The sequence below is a fragment of the Manis pentadactyla genome, chromosome 16 (assembly GCF_030020395.1).
Source record: "Manis pentadactyla isolate mManPen7 chromosome 16, mManPen7.hap1, whole genome shotgun sequence".
NCBI classification, from domain to species: domain Eukaryota; kingdom Metazoa; phylum Chordata; class Mammalia; order Pholidota; family Manidae; genus Manis; species Manis pentadactyla.
The window spans coordinates 36707704-36730448 of record NC_080034.1 but is presented as its reverse complement, the minus strand read 5'-3'; the positions used below and the strand labels follow the sequence as shown (position 1 = coordinate 36730448).

The following is a 22745-nucleotide window of genomic DNA, read 5'->3' as shown; positions in this document are numbered from 1 at the left end:
GACAGCGCCTCAGGTTGACAATTCCAGAATGCTGACACCACAGCAGTCAGCTCACTGCTATACAGAACATGTGCTCAATCAATTCTTACTGAATTGAAATATAAAAACACCTAAGAAAAGTTACTGATTCAATTTATGACATCTCCAGTTTCCTACTTTAACTGAATTACCTAGCTAAGGAGACCAAAGTTGCCAAAGGTTTCGGAGAACTGGTAGAATTACTTCATTAAAATGTTTTATTATCAAATTTACCTTAACCACTTTAAATATATAATAGTAATAAAAACACTGCTGTACATGATCAAATCCCACCCCTGTCCTTTTATGTAAGTGTCACAAGGGTTGACACTTGTTGGGTTGAATCAGGCCTAAATTACTGAGACCCAGTCCAACCCAGGGCATGAGTTCCATAGCATGCTCAGAGATAAAGATGTGCTGAGGCTCACAAACTGGCATTTTCTGTTGGCAAACTCAGTTGTGGTAGTTGTTTTGTTTGATACAATGTTCTGAATGCTCATTTGCTTTATTGGAAAGTCTTTAGTAAAGCCAAGCATTCTCTCTTCTATGTGGACACAGATCCACCCCTCTCACTGGTCTTAGACCTAACCTGCCACATTCTTCCATGCTAACTACCATAGGCTTGAAGGCATTTGAGTTACATACTTGAGTTTTCAGTTCCCATTTAAATTGTTCTTTGGGAAATTTTTAAATAGCTTCAATGTTACAGAAAACTTATTTTACATTCCTACTTATGGTATGAGGGTGGGAAAAATGGAAGAAAATGGTGATAAGGAATAGTACCATAAAATCATGAAGAAGCAAAGCTTTCGGGAAACACTTATTTGCTGAACTGCATCTGTGGCTATGGCCCAGGCACAAAGACTGTACAGGTAGCCTCAACCAACGCCTGCTTCCCCTGGCTCCCATACAGCCTCTACCTACGGCAGGGAGCGAGAGAAAAGGGGAGGCACTACTACTGCCACTTGTCACACACCTTGGGAGGACAGAATGGTGACTGCAACATTCCCTGCACGTCAAGGGGAAAAAGCTGCAGTCACTATGAGCACACCTTGCCCTTCTCTCCTGGGGCCAAAACAGCAGCTAGGAACCTCAAGATTCAGGAGTGGAGTCAGGTGAATACAGAGTAAAGGAGGGAAGAGCCAGAGGTGCAACTCACACCAGAGGTTCCCTTTCCCCTGTTCCATAAACACTTGATGGGGTGGGGAATTATGTGCTGGTTGCTATCATGGGCACTAGGAAAACAGATAAAAGGCAGTCTTTTGTGCCATCCTAACACTATATTGGCATCACAATTGGAGGTTTCCCTTTTGCCCTGGAAAAGAAACATGAAGGAAACTAGCTAAATGCTTGTCTCTTATCTTAAAAATTTTTTTTCCAGGTAGCAGAAATTTCCATCCTGATCCTGTGGACAGAATAACAACCTGAACTCTCAGTGGGTAGCTCTAATTCCTGCTCAGGTTAGTAAAAGAAAACAAAAATTGTTCCTCTGCATCCTGACAAAAAGTTAGGTTCTAAATCTGAACTTTGTCAGGCCTACCCAAAGTGATGGATTAGCACTGGTCTCCTTCCATTCTTACCCAACACAAAAGTGCTTCTTCTAGGTGGCTGACAGGTAGTTTGGGACCAGAACTTTAACTGGGCCATACTGAGATCAAACCTAGGGGGTTCAGTCCATTAGCAAAGTGAGCTAACAATTAAATTAATGCATCTTTTAAAATTCTAATGCGAACAGAAAATTCCTTTATTTTCGTGCAGAAAAATTTTAGAAATTGATTTTGAAGAAGGGACAATTTTTGAGAAAATCTTTTTACACGTTATGTTGGGATCGTCCTGTTACCAAAGCTAGGCAACTGGCATATACTGTGAAGGATTAGGAAGTGAGAGTCACGAGGTGCCCTTCTCTTTGCAATTTTATTCTGAATGCTAATTATTTGATGAAGAAAGATTTTGAGCCTTATTTAAAACTATAGGAAATATGTTTCATATAAATAAACCTTACTTGTGAAAAACAAAATATTCTAACTAATCAATACAGCTTTACGTTTTCCTTTTCAAAATTAACTGAAACTCTTTCAATGCCTACATTCACATATCACACACTAATTTTTAGATAATACATAAGCAGGGCTGTAATGAATTTTGAACAAGGTTGGCATTAGCATAAACTATAGTATCTGAAGACTTACTGCCAGGGTATTTGATACTCTCAGCTGAAATTCTTGGGAGTCTAAAGCTTTTGAGTTTTAGAGTGTTTTCCTAGAGTATTGGGAAAATAAAAGAGAAAATAAAAACTCTACATTTTGAACTGGCACTTAAATGAAAGACAGAGAAACCTCAGTGATTATGCCTCCTCTCAAGACGCAGAAAGGACTGGGCATGCGGCCAGTCTCCATCCCTGCTCCTGGGCTGTGTCTGCCACACAGTCTCTTTGCCTTCCTATGGCATCTGATCTTTTACAGGATACTTGCAGACAACACCCACTACAATCTGTTCCTAAGCAACCAGCTAAATTACATTTATAGAAAGTCTGCCTTCTTGTTTTTAATATACTGTCCAATATTTCAAATCTTACTTATTTGGCATGAAGTATTTATGCATCTTATAAATCTAGTTGCAAAGTTAGGGTAGGTTTTAGAAAGCATTCTTAATCATTAAAGAATCTGTATTGCTCTGCCATTTGCACTACCTTTCTTCAAATTCATTCAGAAAGAAGACTGATCTCTTCTAAGTAGTGATGAGCTACTCAGAAGACCCAACTTGGTTTTAGTAAGCTTCATTCAACTTAGAATAAAGCACACTAAGACATACTTTAAATTTCAAATTCCAAATTCAAATTTCCAGGCCTCAGTTCCAAGGAATATATACAATTTCTCTCTCTCAGCATTTAGTAGGGAACATGCTACCACAGCAAACATGACTTCACAAAAAACAGATACTTGTTACAAGGACAACTGGGAGACATAAATAGCAGATGCTTCTCTAACAGGTTTTCAAAACTTTAAAGACTGCAGATAACTATAATAACAGCATTATTTGTACTTTTTAAATATATGTCTTTCTTTGTTGTGAAAAGAAAATTAATATTATATGTATATTCATACATGATAGAATAAAATAATATACACTTCAAATAGACAAAAACAGTTTTAGGAGACAAAAAAATTCATAAGCTGACTAAAATCATTGCTAAAATTGTGCTTTACCTGCTCTTTTTCAAGCATATCTGCTTTACGTAGTATTTTCATTGCATACACATGCCCTGTGTCTTTCTTTTGAACAAGCCGCACCTAAAATTATAAGAGAAATGCCAAGTCAGAAGTTCACAATGCCAAGCTAATGCTTTCATGTGTCATAGGAAGTTACATGTAAACTGAAAAAGTGCTACAATTTTAATATAATCAACTAGTAATAACAAAGCAGAAGAATGTGTTTTCCAATGTTCCAAAGTGGATATATTCCACACCGTGGAGTCAGTGCTGGAAACATCCTCAAATATCTCCACACCTGAACAGCTTTGGCTCCCTAGTTGAACAAATCAGTCTATTTTGAAATCCTCACTTTTGAACCTGTGGGCGCATTAAACCCATGGCACATGTTATTCATTCAGGTCAGAAAAGCTGAGAAAATGATTACAACAATGATGATAACAATAGCAAAAGCTCATGCACAAGAAAACCCTCCAGGAGGAAAAAAAAAAGAATGTACAATTGGGGAAATGGGATTTTACACTATTTTCCTTTCTCTTTTCTATTTTTCAGTGGTTTTTGAAAGAATAGATAGTTCTATGATGAAAAGAAAATGGTCTACAAATCCCAAGAAAAACTTCTTGGCGATTCCTGTTCATCTTCTCCACCCCCTTCCAAGGGGAATGTATGTTTTCTTCTCCCTGCACCTTTCTGCACTGTCTTTCTGATTGAGTTCCAAGTCCCTTTCTCACCGAACAGAAAGCTCTTTTAGAGGTGGTGCTGTCCCTTCCTCTCTCTGTCAGAATGTCAGCATTCTGGACACTGAGGGATCAATTCACTCTTTCACCCGTGCCTTTGAATATGTACTCACATTTTCCCTAGGTGCTAGTTTTTAATAATATGCTGCTCCTTTGATACAACGATAATGCAACTATTACATCAGTAAGTTGTCCACTTTGGGTGTTTTCCGCTAATGGGGATGACCTTGCGTGCATTCATTCAAACCCTCCCCAACAGACTGCTCTTGTGACCAAACAGGATGCATTTGCAAGACAAGCTGGGACAAAGATGCAAATGCTTTCAACTTTCTACCACTACCTATACAATTCATTTCTATAATTTCTGTCTCCTGAAGCCAACTTTTTAGAGCTGTTCCTATCTGGTGGGAAGAAATAAAATGTGGAGATATACTGTTAGTTTGCTCCTGGAGAAAACTACTACTGGGAAAAACAAGAGCTTTAAGATCAGGAAGACCTAGGAATTTACCCAAAGAAAACAACTTCTCAGATTCAAAAAGACATATGCACCCCTATGTTTATTGCAGCACTATTTACAATAGCCAAGATATGGAAGCAACCTAAGTGTCCATCAGTAAATGAATGGATCAAGAAGATGTGGTACATATACACATGGAATACTATTCAGCCATAAGAAAGAAACAAATCCTACCATTTACAACAACATGGATGGAGCTAGAGGACATTATGCTCAGTGAAATAAGCCAGGTGGAGAAAGACAAGTGCCAAATGATTTCCCTCATTTGTGGAGTATAACAAAGCAAAACTGAAGGAACAAAATAGCAGCAGACTCACAGACTCCAAGATTACCAAACTAGTGGTTACCAAAGGGGAGGGGTATGGGAGGGTGGGTGGGGAGGGAGGGAGAAGGGGATTGTGGGGTATCATGACCGGTGCACATGGTGTATGTGGGGTAATGGGGAAGACAGTGTAGCTCAGAGAAGACAAATAGGGATTCTGCGGCATCTTACTACACTGATGGACAGTGACTGCAGTGGGGTATGGGGGGGACTCGATAATAAGGGTGAATGCAATAACCATTGTTTTTATTGTGAAACCTTCGTAAGAGTGTATATCAATGATACCTTAAAAAAAAAAAAAAAAAGATCAAGACCTGAGCCCAACTTGTTACCACTGCTCAATGGCTGTGTGACCCTAAAACATTATATATCCCCTCTGAGTCTTCATTTCATCATCTATAAAATGAGTGATTATAGGAGGGAAACACTCAGTAAATAATACCTATTTCCTTCTACCTTTCAATTTTCCCTCTAGATCAGTGCTTAAAGCATCAACATCATCTCTGGCAAAAGAGAGAAAACAAGAGTTCTGGGACAGCAAAGAAGAGAAGAAGAGGACAGACAGCAGTTAAGATGTGGGGCTGGCAGGTTTGACCCACCTACTCCATATTCAGTTATATCAACAATCAATAGCTCATGGCATGTTAGAAGCTTAAAAATCTGTGGTATTTTTGTATTTTGTAAGTAGCTGTGGTTTTTTACCTCACCAAATGCTCCTCTGCCTATTACTTTTAAGGACTCAAAATCTTCCAGTCCAAGTCTTGTTCTCTTCAAACGAAGAAACTCTGTTTCCTTTCGAGCATGTGCTGATCTCCTGAGTTGCTTCTAATGTTTAAATAAAGAGGGAAAGAGGTGGGAAAGGGAGGAGTTGAAATTCTGAAACTCTGCAAGAGTCATATATCTGTGATTTCACCCATCTGGAAAGCAGGACCACACCAGACTAAGCAAAATCTTTTCACACATGAAAGTACCACAGAAGGACCCCAAAGAGATCACTTCTTCGGCCTTCGCTGACCTTCAGATCCAAGAGCCAGACAACACTGAATAGATGGGTGCCTCCTCTGAGGACTCTGACTAACCTACTTCAGCAATCCACTGTTCAACTTCTCTAAGACAGAAGAAGGATAAACAAGAATATTTTCCTTTAACCTTTTTTTTTTAATAAAACATAGAAGTCATTTTTTAAAAATTTTCCCTTTCGGGTTTTTTTCTACTCATTATAGCTCATTTTATGCTTTAAGTTTTGGATATTTTTTTAACATTTTCCTGGGTTCTGTGATTCATTCCTATTTTTGAAAGTATTTCCACTGTCACTTCAGTTTCCTGCAGTTTCTTGTCAACTATATTTTCTCCTACCGCATCTGTGGGCATTGGGGTAGAGGGCTAATTTGAGAGATATTTTGCCTTGACAATGATTTCAGAAATTTAGCTCACTTCTATAGAACCTTTACAGTAAATTCTGTAAGTATGCTATCATTTGTTTTGTTAAAATTTCAATTTGATTTAATCTCTTTCTTTTCTTGGGATTCTAAATCTAATTAATTTATTATACTGTGCCTGGAAAAGTCCTCATCTCCTTAATAGTTAACTTCTCCTACTGCATGAACACCTACATCCAGAAGCATGCCCGACCTCATAAGTTCCTCATTACTAAGCCAAAACTGTTCCTCCATGCACCAATGCTAACAACTTCCTGGACAAGATACGACCTGCCATGCCGTGTTTCAAGGAAAAATTTCCCAATATTAATTACCTCTTCATCTTTTAGGCCTTCTTCTTCCATCACTTTTTCTAACTTCTTTTGTCTAAAAATTAAAAAAAACATTTGAATGATAACTTTTCTCTGAAAAGTCCTTACAAACTATTTTTTAAATGATAAAACAAGTAAATCTCAAATGCCTCATTAAAACAATAAATTACAATTACTAAGACAAGTGAGAAGATTCCCACCCTTTGTTAGTTCTACATTTTGAAAAACATTGTACTGTTAAGATTAATGCAACAAGTAATCTTATTTCGAAATGAAAAGTTCTTTTTTTTGGCAGTATTTCCTCCTTAAAAAAAAACCCACTAAACAGCTCATGTTTGATAACCTCTTATATCAGCGTGTTTCTCTCCCTCCCTCTCCCCGAGTGAAATCTACTTCTTTTATTTTCACATCTTCCTCCTTCTCCCTGCCGCAAGCAAAGAGTAATAAACAGCAAAGTAAAGACAGCATTTGGAGAATCAAGGGGGTGAAAACGATCAGAAAAGGTGATGGGTACCACTATTAAAACTTGACTCTATCCTTGGAGTATTGAACTTTAGACACTGCATCCAAGAGTATTTTTGACAGACAGTCTCATATTGATTTGATAAAACTAAAGAAATAGGTAAAACTGCCTTACAACCAATTCCATACAATCTTTATTTATTCAGCATAATAAATTAAAGCACATGGGCTGGAATCTCTTCTGCTTTCACTTATCAGCATTCCAGATAATAGGCAATGTGAGCAGGGCAGGGAAGAATAAAAGTTCGAGGTACATGAAGCAACAGCATGTAATCTAGTGCAGCTGGGGCACTTCAAATGCCACAGAAGAAGGTTGACTCTTAATCTCTGGACAGGGAAGAGCTAACAGAGCCTTGTGCACAAAGGAGCAAGGATGACAAGATTTCTATTTTAGAATGGCAGCCAGCAATGATGAGCTGATGGACTGGCAGGGAAAGCAACTGACAAAGACTATCAAAATTATTCTGATATGCATTAAAGATCTCAAACTAGGTATACTTGAAACTAATATAAGAGTATATATCAACTATACCACAATTAAAAATAAAATCTATAACTAGGACTGGAAACCTAGAATGAGGTGAACAGAGCTATGCCAAAGATGACCAACTGGCAACAGAGTCAAGGGAAAAAGTCTTGAAACTTCTCATATGGGAGAATAATGCCACTAACCAAATAAAGAAGAATCAGAGAAAATGGGAAGAAATGAGAACTGACAAAGCTCATTCTAATATTTATATGGAAATTCAAAGAACATAAAATATCCAAAGCAATCTTGAGGGAAAAAACCAAAGTTGAGAACTTACACTATATGACTTTAAAATTTACCACACATCTATCATCAATGGATATTTATTACAGTAATAGTACTTAGTTAAAATGAGTATACTGTTAGAAATGATATTACAAATCAATGGATTAAGATGATAAGAATCCAAAACAAAAAAAGCCCTAATTTCAATCCATTCTGGGTGCATTTTTAGTGTATATCACAATGTAACAATACTATTATAAATAAAACCATAGATCATATTGTTCCTGGAGAATGTGATATATCTCAATGATGAACCAAAGGGCAGAACCAGTAGGATTAAAAACTATCTGGTATCAAATAACACAAGTAACTTAATCAGAACTCTTAAGCATTTGGTTTGTAACTACAACATCAGAGCTCTGATTTCAAGAGAGTGGTGGCCTTGAAAATAACTATCTCCAACAGGTTTCACATGCCTAGAGATATACTGTGCCAAGTGTGCCTCTAAATTCCCCATGAACCAAACAAAAAGCACTGTGCAGGCACTTATCTGTTCTAGCAGCTATATATAATATATCTTGTTATTATTCATACAGACGTGTGTATTTAAGGTCAAATCATATATCCTATGTAAATTATGACTTACACCCTCATGAAGAAAGTGACTGCAAAAATCCTTAGCAAAATATTAGCATATCAATATGAAACTAGAAATAAATTATGCAAAGAAAATGAAAAATCCCAAACACATGAGGCTTCACAACATGCTCCGAAATAACCAATGGATCAATGACCAAATAAAAACAGAGATCAAGCAATATATGGAGACAAATGACAACAGTAATTCAACACTGCAAAATCTGTGGGACGCAGCCAAGACTGTGCTAAGGGGAAAGTATATTGCAATACAGGCCTACCTCAAGAAAGAACAATCCCATATAAGCAGTCTAAACTCACAATTAATGAAACTAGAAAAAGAACAACAAATGAGGCCCAAAGTCGTAGAAGGCGGGACATAATAAATTTTAGAGCAGAAATAAATAAAATTGAGAAGAATAAAACAATAGAAAGAATCAACGAAAGCAAAAGCTGGTTCTTTGAGAAAATAAACAAAATAGATAAACCCCTAGCCAAACTTATCAAGAAAAAGAGAGAGTCTACACACATAAACAGAATCAGAAATGAGAAAGGAAAAATCACTACGAACACCACAGAAATACAAAGAATTATTAGAGAATACTATGAAAAATTATATGCTAACAAACTGGATAACCTAGAAGAAATGGAAAACGTACTAGAAAAATACAACCTTCCAAGGCTGACCAAGGAAGAAACAGAAAATCTGGACAGACCAATTACCAGCAACAAAATTGAACTGGTAATCAAAAACCTACTTAAGGACAAAATTCCTGGACCAGATGGCTTCACCACTGAATTTTATCAAACATTTAGTGAAGACCTAATACCCATTATCCTTAAAGTTTTCCAAAAAATAGAAGAGGAGGGAATACTTCCAAACTCATTCTATGAGGCCAGCATCACTCTAATACCAAAACCAGGCAAGGACACCACAAAAAAAGAAAATTACAGACCAATATCCCTGATGAACATAGATGTAAAAATATTCAACAAAATATTAGCAAACTGAATTCAAAGTACATCAAAAAGATCATCCATCATGATCAAGTTGGATTTGTGCCAGGGATGCAAGGATGGTACAGCATTCGAAAATCCATCAACATCATCTACCACATAAACAAAAAGAAGGACAAGAACTACACAATCATCTTCATAGATGCTGAAAAAGCATTTGACAAAATTCAACATCCATTCATGATAAAAACTCTCAACAAAATGTGTATAGAGGGCAAGTACCTCAACATAATAAAGGCCATATATGACAAACCCACAGCCAACATTATACTTAACAGCGAGAAGCTGAAAGCTTTTCCTTTAAGATCGGGAACAAGACAAGGACGCCCACTCCCCCCACTTCTATTCAACATAGTACTGGAGGTCCTAGCCATGGCAATCAGACAACACAAAGAAATAAAAGGCATCCAGATTGGCAAGGAAGAACTTAAACTGTCCCTGTTTGCAGACGACATGATATTGTACATAAAAAACCCTAAAGAATCCACTCCAAAACTACTAGATCTAATATCTGAATGCAGCAAAGTTGCAGGATACAAAATTAATACACAGAAATCTGTGGCATTCCTATAAACTAACAATGAACTACCAGAGAGAGAAATCAGGAAAACAATTCCATTCACAATTGCATCAAAAAGAATAAAATACCTAGGAATAAACCTAACCAAGGAAGTGAAAGACCTATACTCTGAAAACTACAAGACACTCATGAGAGAAATTAAAGAAGATACCAATAAATGAAAACACATCCCATGCTCATGGATAGGAAGAATTAATATTGTCAAAATGGTAACCTGCCTAAAGCAATCTATAGATTCAATGCAATTCCTATCAAAATACCAACAGCATTCTTCAACAAACTAGAGAAAATTGTCCTAAAATTCATATGGAAACACAAAAGACCTCGAATAGTCAAAGCAATCCTGAGAAGGAAGAATAAAGCAGGGGGAATTACGCTCCTCAACTTCAAGCTCTACTACAAAGCCACAGTAATCAAGACAATTTGGTACTGGCACAAGAACAGACCCATAGACCAATGGAACAGACTAGAGAGCCCAGATATAAACCCAGGCATATATGGTCAATTAATATGTGATAAAGGAACCATGGACATACAATGGGGATATGACAACCTCTTCAACAGCTGGTGTTGGCAAAACTGGATAGGTACATGCAAGAGAATGAAACTGGATTATTGTTTAACCCCATATACAAAACTAAACTCAAAATGGATTAAAGACTTGAATGTAAGTCATGAAACCATAAAACTCTTAGAAGACAACAAAGGCAAACATCTCCTTAATATAAGCATGAGCAACTTCTTCCTGAACCCATCTCCTCAAGAAAGGGAAACAAAAGCAAAAATGAACTCATGGGAGTACATCAAACTAAAAAGTTTTTGTACGGCAAAGGACATCATCAACAAAACAAAAAGGCATCCTACAGTATGGGAGAATATATTTGTAAATGACATATCTGACAAGGGGTTAACATCCAAAATATATAAAGAACTTACACACCTCAGCACCCAAATAACCCGATTAACAAATAGGCAGAGGATATGAAGAGACGGTTCTCCAAAGAAGAAATTCAGATGGCCAATAGACACATGAAAAGATGCTTCACATCACTATTCATCAGGGAAATGCAAATTAAAACCACAATGAGGTATCACCTCACACCAGTAAAGATAGCCAGCATCTAAAAGACTAAGAACAACAAATGTTGGCGAGGATGTGGAGAAAGGGGAACCCTCCTACACTGCTGGTGGGAATGTAAGCTAGTTCAACCATTGTGGAAAGCAGTATGGAGGTTCCTCAAAAAACTAAAAAAATAGAAATACCATTTGACTTGGGAATCCCACTCCTTGGAATTTACCCAAAGAATACAACTTCTCAGAATCAAAAAGACATATGAACCCCTATGTTCATTGCAGCACTTTTTACAATAGCCAAGATACAGAAGCAACCTAAGTGTCCATCTGTAGATGAATGGATAAAGAAGATGTGGTATATATATATATACAATGAAATACTATTCAGCCATAAGAAAGAAACAAATCCTACCATTTGCAACAACATGGATGGAGCTGGAGGACATTATGCTCAGTGAAATAAGCCAGATGGAGAAAGACAAATGCCAAATGATTTCCCTCATTTGTGGAGTATAACAATGAGGCAAAACTGAAGGAACAAAATGGCAGCAGACTCAGAGACTCCAAGAATGAACTAGTGGTTACCAAAGGGGAGGGGTGTGTGAGAGGGTGGGTGGGGAGGGAGGGAGAAGGGGACTGAGGGGTATTATGTTTAGTACACATGGTGTTGGGGATCACAGGGAGAACAATGTATCACAGAGAAGGGACATAGTGGATCTCTGGCAACTTGCTGCACTGATGGACAGTGACTGCATTGGGGTATGGGTGGGGACTTGATAATATGGGTAAATGTAGTAACCACATTGTTTTTTCATGTTAAACCTTCATAAGAATGTGTATCAATCATACCTTAATAAAAAATTTTTTTAAAAAAGAGGCAGAGTAGATACAACCGAAGATAGGATCAGTGAACAGTAATATCTATAACTTAAAGAAACAACAAACAGAAAGAAAGAAACCAAAACATAGGGAAAGAAAAACCTAGATAAGAGCATTTAGAATACACAGGACTGAGTTAAACAATATAATATATGTGTACTTAGAATCCTAAATGGAAAATGGGCAGGGAATGAGGTAGAAGGAGCAATTGAGAAGGTAACAGCTAGGAAATTCCTAAAACTGATGAAAGATATAAACCCAAGATTCAAGTTCTATGCATTCCAAGCAGAACAAACACAAAGAAAACCACACCAATATAGATCACAGTAAGACTGGTGAAACCAAAGACAAAAGAAGAGAAATCTTAAAAGCAGCCCCAAGAAAAAAGATAAGGGGCAAAAAAAAGATTTACAGCTGACTTTTCAATAAAAATGATGGGAGTCAGAACACAGCAAACCGACATCTTTAAAATATTAACAGAAAATAACAGCCAATGTATAATTCCGTACTAGCAGTGTGGAATTCCATACCTGCACTTCAAAAATCAAAGCAAAATAAAGATGTTTTCTAGGCAAGCAAATGAGGGAGATTATAAGCAAATCGGCACTAAAAAAAAAAATACTAAAGAGAGTTCTTCAGATACAAAGAAAATGAACACAGAGGGAAACATGAAATTGAAGAAAGTAATGAAGAGCAACAGAAAAGGTAAGTATGTGAGTATAATATAAATGGACATTGACTCAGGAAAATAAAAATGTAATGTCTTAAAAAAAAAATTAGCATGTCAAATCCAGCAACATGTAAAAATAGTAATACAATAAGACCAAGAGGATTCTACTCCAGGAATGCAAGGTTAATTTAACATTCAAAATTCAATGCATGTAATTTCCCATATTAAAAGAATAAAGAAGAAAAACAATGTGATCATTTCAAAATGCAGAAAAAGCATTTGACAAAATTCAACTCCCACTCACAATAAAAACTCTCAACCAAATAAGAATGTAAGGATACTTCCCCAACCTAAAAAGAACACCTTAGAAAGCCTACCACTAACATCACAACAATGAAATAGTTGAGTGCTTTCCCCAGTAAATCAGGAAAAACACAAACCTATTCCTACCACTTAAACTCAACACTGCACCTAAAGAAAGAAAAAGTATATAGATTGGAAAGGAAGAGGTAAAATTCTCTATTTGAATATGACATGATTGTTTACATAGAAAACCTTAAGGAATCTTTAAAAAGCTACTATAATATATGAAAATCAGCAAGTCACAGATTTAAGGTCAATATACAAAGTTCAGTTTTATTTCTATATGCGAGCAGCAAACTGAAAAATGAAAATTTAAATATCTACTTAAGACTAGCATCAAAAAAACCCAAAATACTAGGAATAGATGAACAGAGGACATGTAAGACCCGCACACTAAAAACTATAAAACACTGCTAAGAAAAATTAAAAACCTAACAAAATAGAATATACCATATCCATGCACCAGGAGATTCAATATTGTTAAAATGTCAATTCTTCCCCAACTTGACCTACAGATTCAATATAATTACAATCATAATTCCTTCTGTAATCAGGCTCTTCTGTAGAACTGACAAAGCTCAGTCTAATATTTATATGGAAATTCAAAGAATCTAAAATATCCAAAGCAATCTTGAGAAAAAAAAAAAAGAACAAAGTTGAGAACTTACACTATATGACTTCAGAATTTACCACACATCTATAGTAACTGAGACAGTGAAATACCACCATAGGGAAAGACAAATAGATTAATGAAACAGAGAGCCCAGAAATAGAGAAACACTTATACAGTATTTGATTTTCAACTTAAGTCGCCAAACAATCCAACCAAGAAAAGAAAATCTTTGCAACAGATGGTACTAAAATAAGTAGATAACCGAAAGAAAAAAACTAAATCTCAACCCCTACCTCATAACACACACACTTATTAATTCAAGATGAATCACAGAAATGTAAAAACTAAATCTATAAAACTTCACAAGAAAACATAGGAGAATATCTTTATGACTTTGAGGCAGGCAAAGATTTCTTAGAGGTCACAGAATGCAATTAACTATACAAGAAAAAATGCGAAGTTAAACTTAATCAAAATTTGAAACTTCTACTCATCTAAGGACATTGTTAAGAAATGAACAGGAAAGCCACAGAACGGGAGAAACTATGTGCAAAACATATACATGGTAAAAGACCAATATTTAGGATATATAAAGAACTAATACAACTCAATGGACAAAAAATTCCAACACTTCACAAAGGAATATACACAAATGGCCAAAAGCACATTGAAAAATGTTCATCATTAATCATCAGGGAACTGCAAATTACAACAACGGTGAGATACCAGTATGCATCTAATAGCTAAAGTGAGAAGACGGACAACACAAATGTTAGCAAAAATGTAAGGCAATTGGCGCTCTCATACACTGTTGGCAATATCATAGAAAAAGGTGTAACAGTTTCTTATAAAACTAAACATATACCCATCTGTGTTTATGCCCCAGCAATTCCACTCCAAAATATATATCGAAGAACTGAAAAGAAACATTCACAGAAAAGATCTGTATACACATCTATAGAAACTTATTCAAAATAGCCAAAAACAAAACCCAGATGTTTATCAATAGAATGTATAAACAGAGGTATAGTCAGAGAACAAAATGGTACTCAGCAATACAAAAGAACAAATTATTGATACAAAGTAACATGGATGAAATCTGAAAACATCCATCAGGCTGACTGAAAATGCCTTAGTCAAATGAGTACTTACTATATGAATCTATTTACATGTTCCATTTGTATAGAATAGGGAAGATTAAGCTATGGTAGAAACAAAATCACAACAGTGATTGCCTGGGGCTGAAGGAGCATCTCTGGGTATGAAAACATTTCTGGGAAAATGGTAATGTTTTATGCCTTAACAGGGGTTTAAGTTACACAGGTGTGAGCATTTGTCGAAACTCATTGACTGGGTACCCTTAAGATTGTACATGTCATTGCATGCAAATTTTACATTCCCTTAAAAAATAAATACTGAACTCTAGTTTGTTATACAAGCAGAAATAATCAGGAGCCTGCAACATACTTTTGAAGCAAAAAATTAAGATGAGTTAATGAATGGATAGGAATAGATTAGACAGGTATGTGACAAAACAGTAAATGATAACTACAGAATCTAGATAGCAAATATACAGGTATTCATTGTACAATTTTTTCAACTTTTCTGTACTACTGAATATCTTCATCATAAAATGTCAGGAAAAAATTTTTAACTATGAGTTACTACATGGATAGTATATACTATAACAATTGCTACCACTACCATAAACTAAGTGATTACTATGTGTGAAGCCCTATGGTGGGTACTCATGTATGTTTATCTAATCTCCAGAGCAAACCTGTAAGGCAAGTAGTATTTATCCCCATTTTCCACATGGGGGAACTGATACACAGACTAAGGAACTTCCAGCCTCATATAGCTACTAAATGATAATGGCGCAATTCTAAACCCAGGTCTAACTCCATAAGGGGTGCTCTTTCCATTATATCACACTGCTTTAACAATGAACTCTAAGAATTTGGCACAATTTTTTATACTACTGTAAGTCTGGGGAGAGGAAATCCCAGGGCAAAACACCTCTAAAAACCGCCGTCAGTCAAAGGGAGAAATAAAGTTTAAAACCCATTTATTGCTTACAAACTGCAGTCCAGTGCGGTCTCTCCCTCCCCTGCTCCAGAAGAAGCAAGCCAGCAAGCCAGCCAGCCCCTCCCCTTAAACTCTCAGGTTCAGACACGCCCTCAGTTGCCCAGGTAATTATCCACTGACATGGAGATTAACTTCTCTCCACCCAAGAGGATATGCAAATGCACTGAAGCCAGGCGGGATACTCTGGAAATGTTACAATTTTACCCACAACTACCATGGAATTTTGTGTTATTAACTAGTACTAGAAATAAGTGGATTTTAATAGCAAGGGCTTTAGAAATCAATGACAGTCATTCCATTGTAAAGGAATAGGCTATAACATAGCTGCTGCTATTCTTGTCTCCTTTCACTTACATTATGTGCCTTATGATTCTAGCCATGAATGCCAACACCATAACCCAATTTTCTCAAACAAAATTCTTTACCTCATTTCTCGTTCTTCATGTTGAGCAATAAGGTTGCTATAAAAATTCTCCAGTGTCACTTTGGTCATTGTCACCCTTTCCTTTGTGTGATTACTCATGGAGGAGCAAGGTGTTGAGCCCGTCATTGCCATGGCTGCTAGAAACAAAGAAACGAAGAGATACTAGTCTTGAAGTTAGAATCCTCCAATTATGTGCTCTCCTACCATATTGGTAGGAATGTAAATTGGTACAAGTGTTCTGGAGCACAAACAATATATAAAAGATAGACAAACAGGATACTTGGGGAATACAGATATATATTAATGTCCTATAACCTAGAAATACCATCCATAAGTAAAAAGCTTAGAAAAATTGTTGCAAAAACTCTAAAGGGGATATGCACAAAGATGTGCATTACAGAGGATATTTATTATGCCATCATTTGTGTTGTGGGAAGTTGGAGCAAACTCAGGAAAGAAAGAAAAAGAAAATGCCATGGATGCATACAAAGAAATACCATGCAGCAGGTAGAAGCAAATCTACCTGCACCTATAAGCAACATGAGTGTATCTTTAAAACATAATGATGTATTTTGAAAAAGGAAGAGAAAAAGATCACAGTATTATATGCATAATTAGAATTATACAATATAGTCACAGTACAATTCTTTGCCATTTATGAATACACCATTTAGGACTTCCCATGATTCATACACAAGGAGCTTCAATGCAGCCTTGTAAATGACAAAAGAAACTAGAAATAACTTGAATATCTAACAACAGGACTGATTAAACTATGAAAAAAAATCCTGTAATTAAATTATATGCAGACAATTAAAATATGCAGAAACACTTAATGTCAGAGGAAATGTCTCCAATCTAAGTGAAAAGAGATTACAAAACAGAATGTGCATCATGAGCTCAATTTTATGTTTACCGTATATGCACAGAATTTTTAGAATTCCATATATACCAAAATGTTACTTTCTAAATTTCCTTAAATGAGCATGTACTACTACCATTAAGTTACCAATAACTTAAAAATCTACAATTTTTACGATTTAAAAAGTCTATGAACAAAATACTCATTTATAAATATATATGTGTTCTGACATGCCTTACAGTATTTGATAAATGTTGTTGTCTATTTGAATTTACAAGTTAAAACAAAGATCTACGATGGAAACAGTATTAAAAAGAAAAAACCTAAATCATAATTTTAGTAATGAAAGATACCTTAAAAAACAAAGGACCCTAACTTCCTAGTTTTACATATAAGAAAACCCATACCAACAAAGTTCAAACAGCTTACAGAACATTATTTACTAAATTTACATCTCATTTTCACCCAGATGTTTGTGCCAACCTACACTATCAAACTTGGCCAGATTGTTCACCAACCCTGACTTGCTCCAGCACTGGCAATAATGGTCAATATTTTATCCTTATCATGCCTTCCTCCCACATAACCTGCCTCTTTTCACCTCAACATAAAGCTGAGTAAAAATCAGGAGAGGCCAAGAGCCATTTTCAAACATAGTGCATTTCATGAAAAGTCTTCCGAAGGTTCTCACTTAATGCTTTGCAGTTTTTTAATTGTTTTGTAGATTAAGCTATAGCTTTTTAAGGAATGTGCAAACACTTGCTAATACTAAGAAAAAAGGCTTAATATTAAGCACTTTTAGTAAAAGAACTCAGGGAAAAAGCACATAAAATAATCCTTTCAGAGCAAAGAAATTCAAAATCAAATCCTTTCTTCAAACATTTTGATTCATGATGTGCCAAAATGATCAGTATCATAAATTCAAGACATTGAACTCAGCTCTACCTTACTATAAAATGTTATTTTTCATGGGGAAATTTCTGCTAATACCAAGGCAAACTCAAATGTTTTCAGGCTATCAGAATTGTTAAAAAAAACCCTCTGGTTTATGAAGTTTGGGTGTGGTTCCTTATTTGTTAGTCTGTACCCACCCTACTCCACCCACAATGGAAACCACATGCTCTCTTAAGTTTGGTGAAGAAATTTTAAAACCAGATTTAAAAACAAGTCTGTCCTCCTCCCTTATCTGAACATTTCTGGAGAACCTGTGTGTGTGTGTCTGTGTGTGTGTCTGTGCATGTGTGTGTGTAGTTACATTTTAACAACTGAAATTATTTCAACATAAAAATACAACTCGAGTGTTTAAGCCTAAAACAAACAGTGCCTTTCACATAATAAGCCCTTAATAAATGTACAATGAGTAAGTTAATGATTTTTCACTTGTCAACAAAGCTAAAGAACAATTGTATTTACATTGATAAGTATGTAAAACAGAGGGGGGGGATAAGTTTTGGCTGTTTAAGTCGCTGGCATGACTTTCTAAACTTTTAAAAGATAACAGGAAATTAAGTGCAACCAAAGATGTTCCTGTAGTTGGCCAACAAATTTTGTAGCAGAATGGTTTTCGACCTTCACAGTCTCTAATGTAATGGCAAAGACTGCACACCACTCTCTCCCTAGACCTTTCTTCAAAACTTCATCCTCCTTTTCTGCTTCCTAAAAGAGTTAGCCTAATTCTAAAAACCTTTCATCAGGAGATACAATTACTATTGCCCTAGAGCAATTTATCGGTTTACTGGGTCAACTAAACACCTTTTGTAAGACAGGGCTTTCCCTCCGGATTTTGGTAATGCAAGCCTTCCCGTCCTAGCCTGAGGCCATCAGAAGCCCCTGCCCTCTTTGTTTCATTCTCCAACTCTGCAGAGTTAGCGAATAAATAGGTTAAGTGAGAAATTCTTAAAAGTTTTAAAAACTTAGCAAAGGAATGTGATCCTAAGTCAGAATTAGGTACTGCAAACATAAAAGGGGGATCAACTGAAAACCTATTATTCAATCTAGTTATGCCTCACTGACTGACTTTACAGTGACTGTTATCTCTATCAATACCCCTTTTCTCACCCACTGTTTAATTCCTCTGTGACTAATATCCCATATCTTTCATTTGGACAACTGAACACTGCGGTTAAGACTATTCCTTAAGAGTCACATACTAATTTTTCCTACTTAACTGGATCTCCTAATCTCTCCCACAGGAAAGCAAGCACCCTATCTTATACGACTTTTAATATCTTTCCCCCAACTCATGCATCATGCACAATGCTATGCATTTGGGAAGTATACATAAAAGATCTACTAGGGAAGTATATATAAAATATCTACTTTTGCATATAAAAGATCTACTAGGAAAACACTGGTTTTTTAGTCCACTACTAGGAGGTGAGAATATGTATGTGTGATGGGAATATAGGGCTAGTCGCAGAATGGTTTTCTATAAAGTTGGAGGATAGATTTCCCATACTCTTAAGGAGGAAGCCGATATGTAGTGTTTGGAGTGGAGAGTGGAGCCTGTTATTATGGCAGTTATTTTACTTATTTGCGGTGGTAGTAGTTTTATGTTTAGGGAAACCACATCTATCACCTGGCTAATTCTAATTCAGAGCCAAGGTGCGCTAAAGGGAACTGGAAGCACAAGGTCTGTGCATTTCAAAAAGAACTAGTTTCTCTTCGTGTCTTTTAGTCGGTTCAAAGTTGCAACCGGGAGAACCCTACTGGCCATTCAGCACACCTTCCGACAGACTTTCTTCTTAAGTCTTTATCGACTTTCCTTTTCTACTCTAATAGTCTTCACTAAATGTCCCTGTGATTTAAGAATATCGGAAGCCCAAGACACTAAGACTAACAATGAGGAAGGAGGCAGGTTCAAAGTTACCACACCCCAAGGTGGGCTTTCGACATCTTCCCTCACATACAACAGCTCTCAGGTTCTTAGACCGAAAGAAAGAAAGAAAAGAAGGTGGAAACTGTAAAGGCCGAGATCCGGAGGGGAAGGAGCGGTGGCAGCGAGCAAAGCTGGCAGCATGGAAAAGAGAAGAGAGCCCGGCTCGCAGCGCCAACAGCACGAGAAGGAAGAGAACGGACGCGGCGGGGAGGCTGGAATGGGAAAATATGAACAGGACCAACAAGGACGCTGCGGAAGCCGGGCGGCGGGGGCCGGTCAGGAGGCTGAAAAGGGCGGCCGAGAAGCCAAGAGGCAGTGCGGGAACGAGAGAGCCGCACAGAGTCGTGGGAGGAGGAGATGAAGGAAAAAATCTGAAAAGGACTGAAAACAGCCGCAGCAACACACTCACCAGAGCCTCGGGGAAGGCTGGGGGCGACGGACAGCCGCAGACGCCGGCCCCGCCAGCGATCTCGACGTACAGACGGGCGAAGCCCGAGCGGCAGCAGCCAGCAGACCAGAGGGGAGGAGCCGCTAAGGGGCTCTGCAGGGGCCGAGGGGCAGTTGCGGGACAGGACAACAGGAAGCGCCCCAACTGCCGGAAAAGACGGCAGCGCGGACGGGCCAAGGTAGCCTGGTCCCCCGCCGCGGGGCGGAGCTGGCACGGCAGCCAGGGGCTGAGACTGCGCAAGCGTGACCTCCTGGCGCCGCGTCAGGGGATTTCAGGGCTGCGCGTGCGCGGCCCCGCCCCCGCCCCGCGCACACCCCTCCCCGCCCTGTCTGAAGTGGCGAGGCCCGGTTGAGCACGGAAGTGTGAAGTGTGGAGGCTACTCGGAGAGGTCCCTTTCGTTTTTGTTATGTTTTGTTGGTTTTTCTTGTACTTTTTATTTTGAACTAATTATAGGCCCACAAGATTTGCAAAATTAGTACAATGTGGCCCCATATACTCATCACATAGCTAGTTTCCCCCAACATATTACATAACTACACTATCAAAACCAGGAAACTGACATTGGCACAATTAACTAGACCAATACAATTACATAGTTTACAGACCTTACTCAGATATAACCAGTTTGTCATGCACTCATTCGCGTGTGTGTGCGTGTGTGTGTACATATGCTCGCACGCAACTAGCGCTGTGAAATTTTTCCTGTACAGCCCTCATCCCTCACTTTCCCTTCATTTTCAACCATTCTAGTGATAGGCCTGCTGGAACCCTCGACCCCACCTATGATTTCCTTGATTAACATGCCTTACCTTGGGATCCGATGAGCTCTCGTGGATTTGGACATTGGACTACCGCCGGGAGTGTGTCCCAGTGTGCACAGAAGAACCTGATTTTCAAGGCTCCCCAAATACTTAGTCTGTATCCCCCTTTTGGGTAGGGAGCTCCCAAGTATTTGGACACTCACTCATTCCTTGAAAATGGAGCACAGTGCGTGTCAGGCTCCTCAAAGGTGAATAAGACTGGTCTCTGCCTGCTTTCCAAGGGGCCATCTAAGGAGCAAATGAAGTATGCATGCAAGTCATTCATTAGGGTGCTTGTAATATTATGGTGCTTCATTCTTCTGTGTAACTATTTGTAAAACCATAGGCTCTGATTTGTGCTTCAAGCTTTGGGTCCCAGGCTTTGTTTCATTAATGGTCTTAAGAAACAGGCCTTCTTTGACTGCTTTCATTTTTTTTTCTAGTCTTCACAGCCCAGATTCTTTTTGTCTACCCTCATACAAAAACCACTTCACCATTCATTCTCCCTGCCCAGAGGCCCAATTCTTCCCTAATGCCTTTTGTCAAAGTCCCCCAGAACCTTTAAGACTTAATAACTGGGCAAGATGTTTGCATAGTGCTTCTCAGTTTACAACCACATTTCATCTCTGTTGATCCTCACAACATTGGAAGGTCACATTGGATGGGGTTTTATACATAAAATAACTAATGCTCAGAGAAGCAAAGTGACTTCCCTGAATTCTCACAGCTAGTAAGGCAAATAGCAAAGCAGGAAACCCCATTTTCTAACTGCAAATCCAATATTCTTTCTGCTTTCCCCCTTCATTCCCCTAAAGCCATTCTTAAACCTTATCTTCTCCTTGGAATACTGCCACTTTCAGAAGAGGGATTTCATACTCAGCTCTCTGTAGCCCTACATTAATTTATCTGTACCACAACTGTAATAAATACTCAAGTTTTCCTCAAAATAGCCTGGCCAGAATATGCTGCTCTCCTTCATGGACCCACATAATGACATTTTACCATTTACCAATAAGTATAGTGGACATTTTTCATTCTTTCTGACCACCTTAGCTCTTGAATCCCTTTTATGTGTTTCCCACTTCTATCAAAACTGAAAATTCCAAATAGCCCCTCTTCTAGACTCCCTTGCAGCTAGGGAGTGGGCACTGTCAACCTGAAAATAAACAGCCACAATGAGAGGCAAGTGAGTATTTATTTGGGATCAAAGAATTGCAATTTGGGGAGCACAGATCTTCAAATAATGCTCCCACTTGTAATGCAAAAGCAAGAGGTCTTTATGAGAAGGTGGGGTAGGGGCAATTGCATGAGTTAAGAAGAGAAAAAAAAGGGTTTTATGGGTTTTAATAAGCTAAGCTACTCTGGGTTATGCATTGATTTACTACTGACTCTATCTTCAGGAAGTACACAACCATCAGACCTGTGATTAGAATGTCCATTCTGCAGCTTACTTCTCAAACAATTGTTGTTTTGCCCAGTCAAGGTTTGGGCCCAGTTCAAACACAGGCAAGGGAAGTCGGTTTCTCTCCAATGGCAATTCATTCTCCATTTTAAAATAGCTCCAGTCATGTCAGTTTTTCACAG

General features: G+C 37.7%; 1 protein-coding gene across 4 annotated transcripts in view; it reads right to left on the bottom strand.

The window, feature by feature from the left end:
* The window catches only part of STK38 (serine/threonine kinase 38), a 39945-nt gene extending 19371 nt beyond the window's left edge, over positions 1-20574 (bottom strand). The window contains exons 1-5 of one of the 4 annotated variants that reach the window (XM_036917462.2): positions 20323-20574; positions 16175-16307; positions 6557-6608; positions 5506-5628; positions 3225-3308 (exon numbers count right to left, since the gene is read on the bottom strand). In XM_036917462.2, the coding sequence (XP_036773357.1) occupies positions 3225-3308; positions 5506-5628; positions 6557-6608; positions 16175-16305 (390 nt within the window). In that variant the 5' untranslated portion in view covers positions 16306-16307; positions 20323-20574. Of the gene's footprint in view, positions 1-3224; positions 3309-5505; positions 5629-6556; positions 6609-16174; positions 16311-20322 lie in introns of all 4 variants that reach the window. The other 3 variants (XM_036917460.2, XM_036917459.2, XM_036917461.2) reach the window with 3 other exon arrangements.
* Between the last annotated feature and the right edge of the window lie 2171 nt (positions 20575-22745).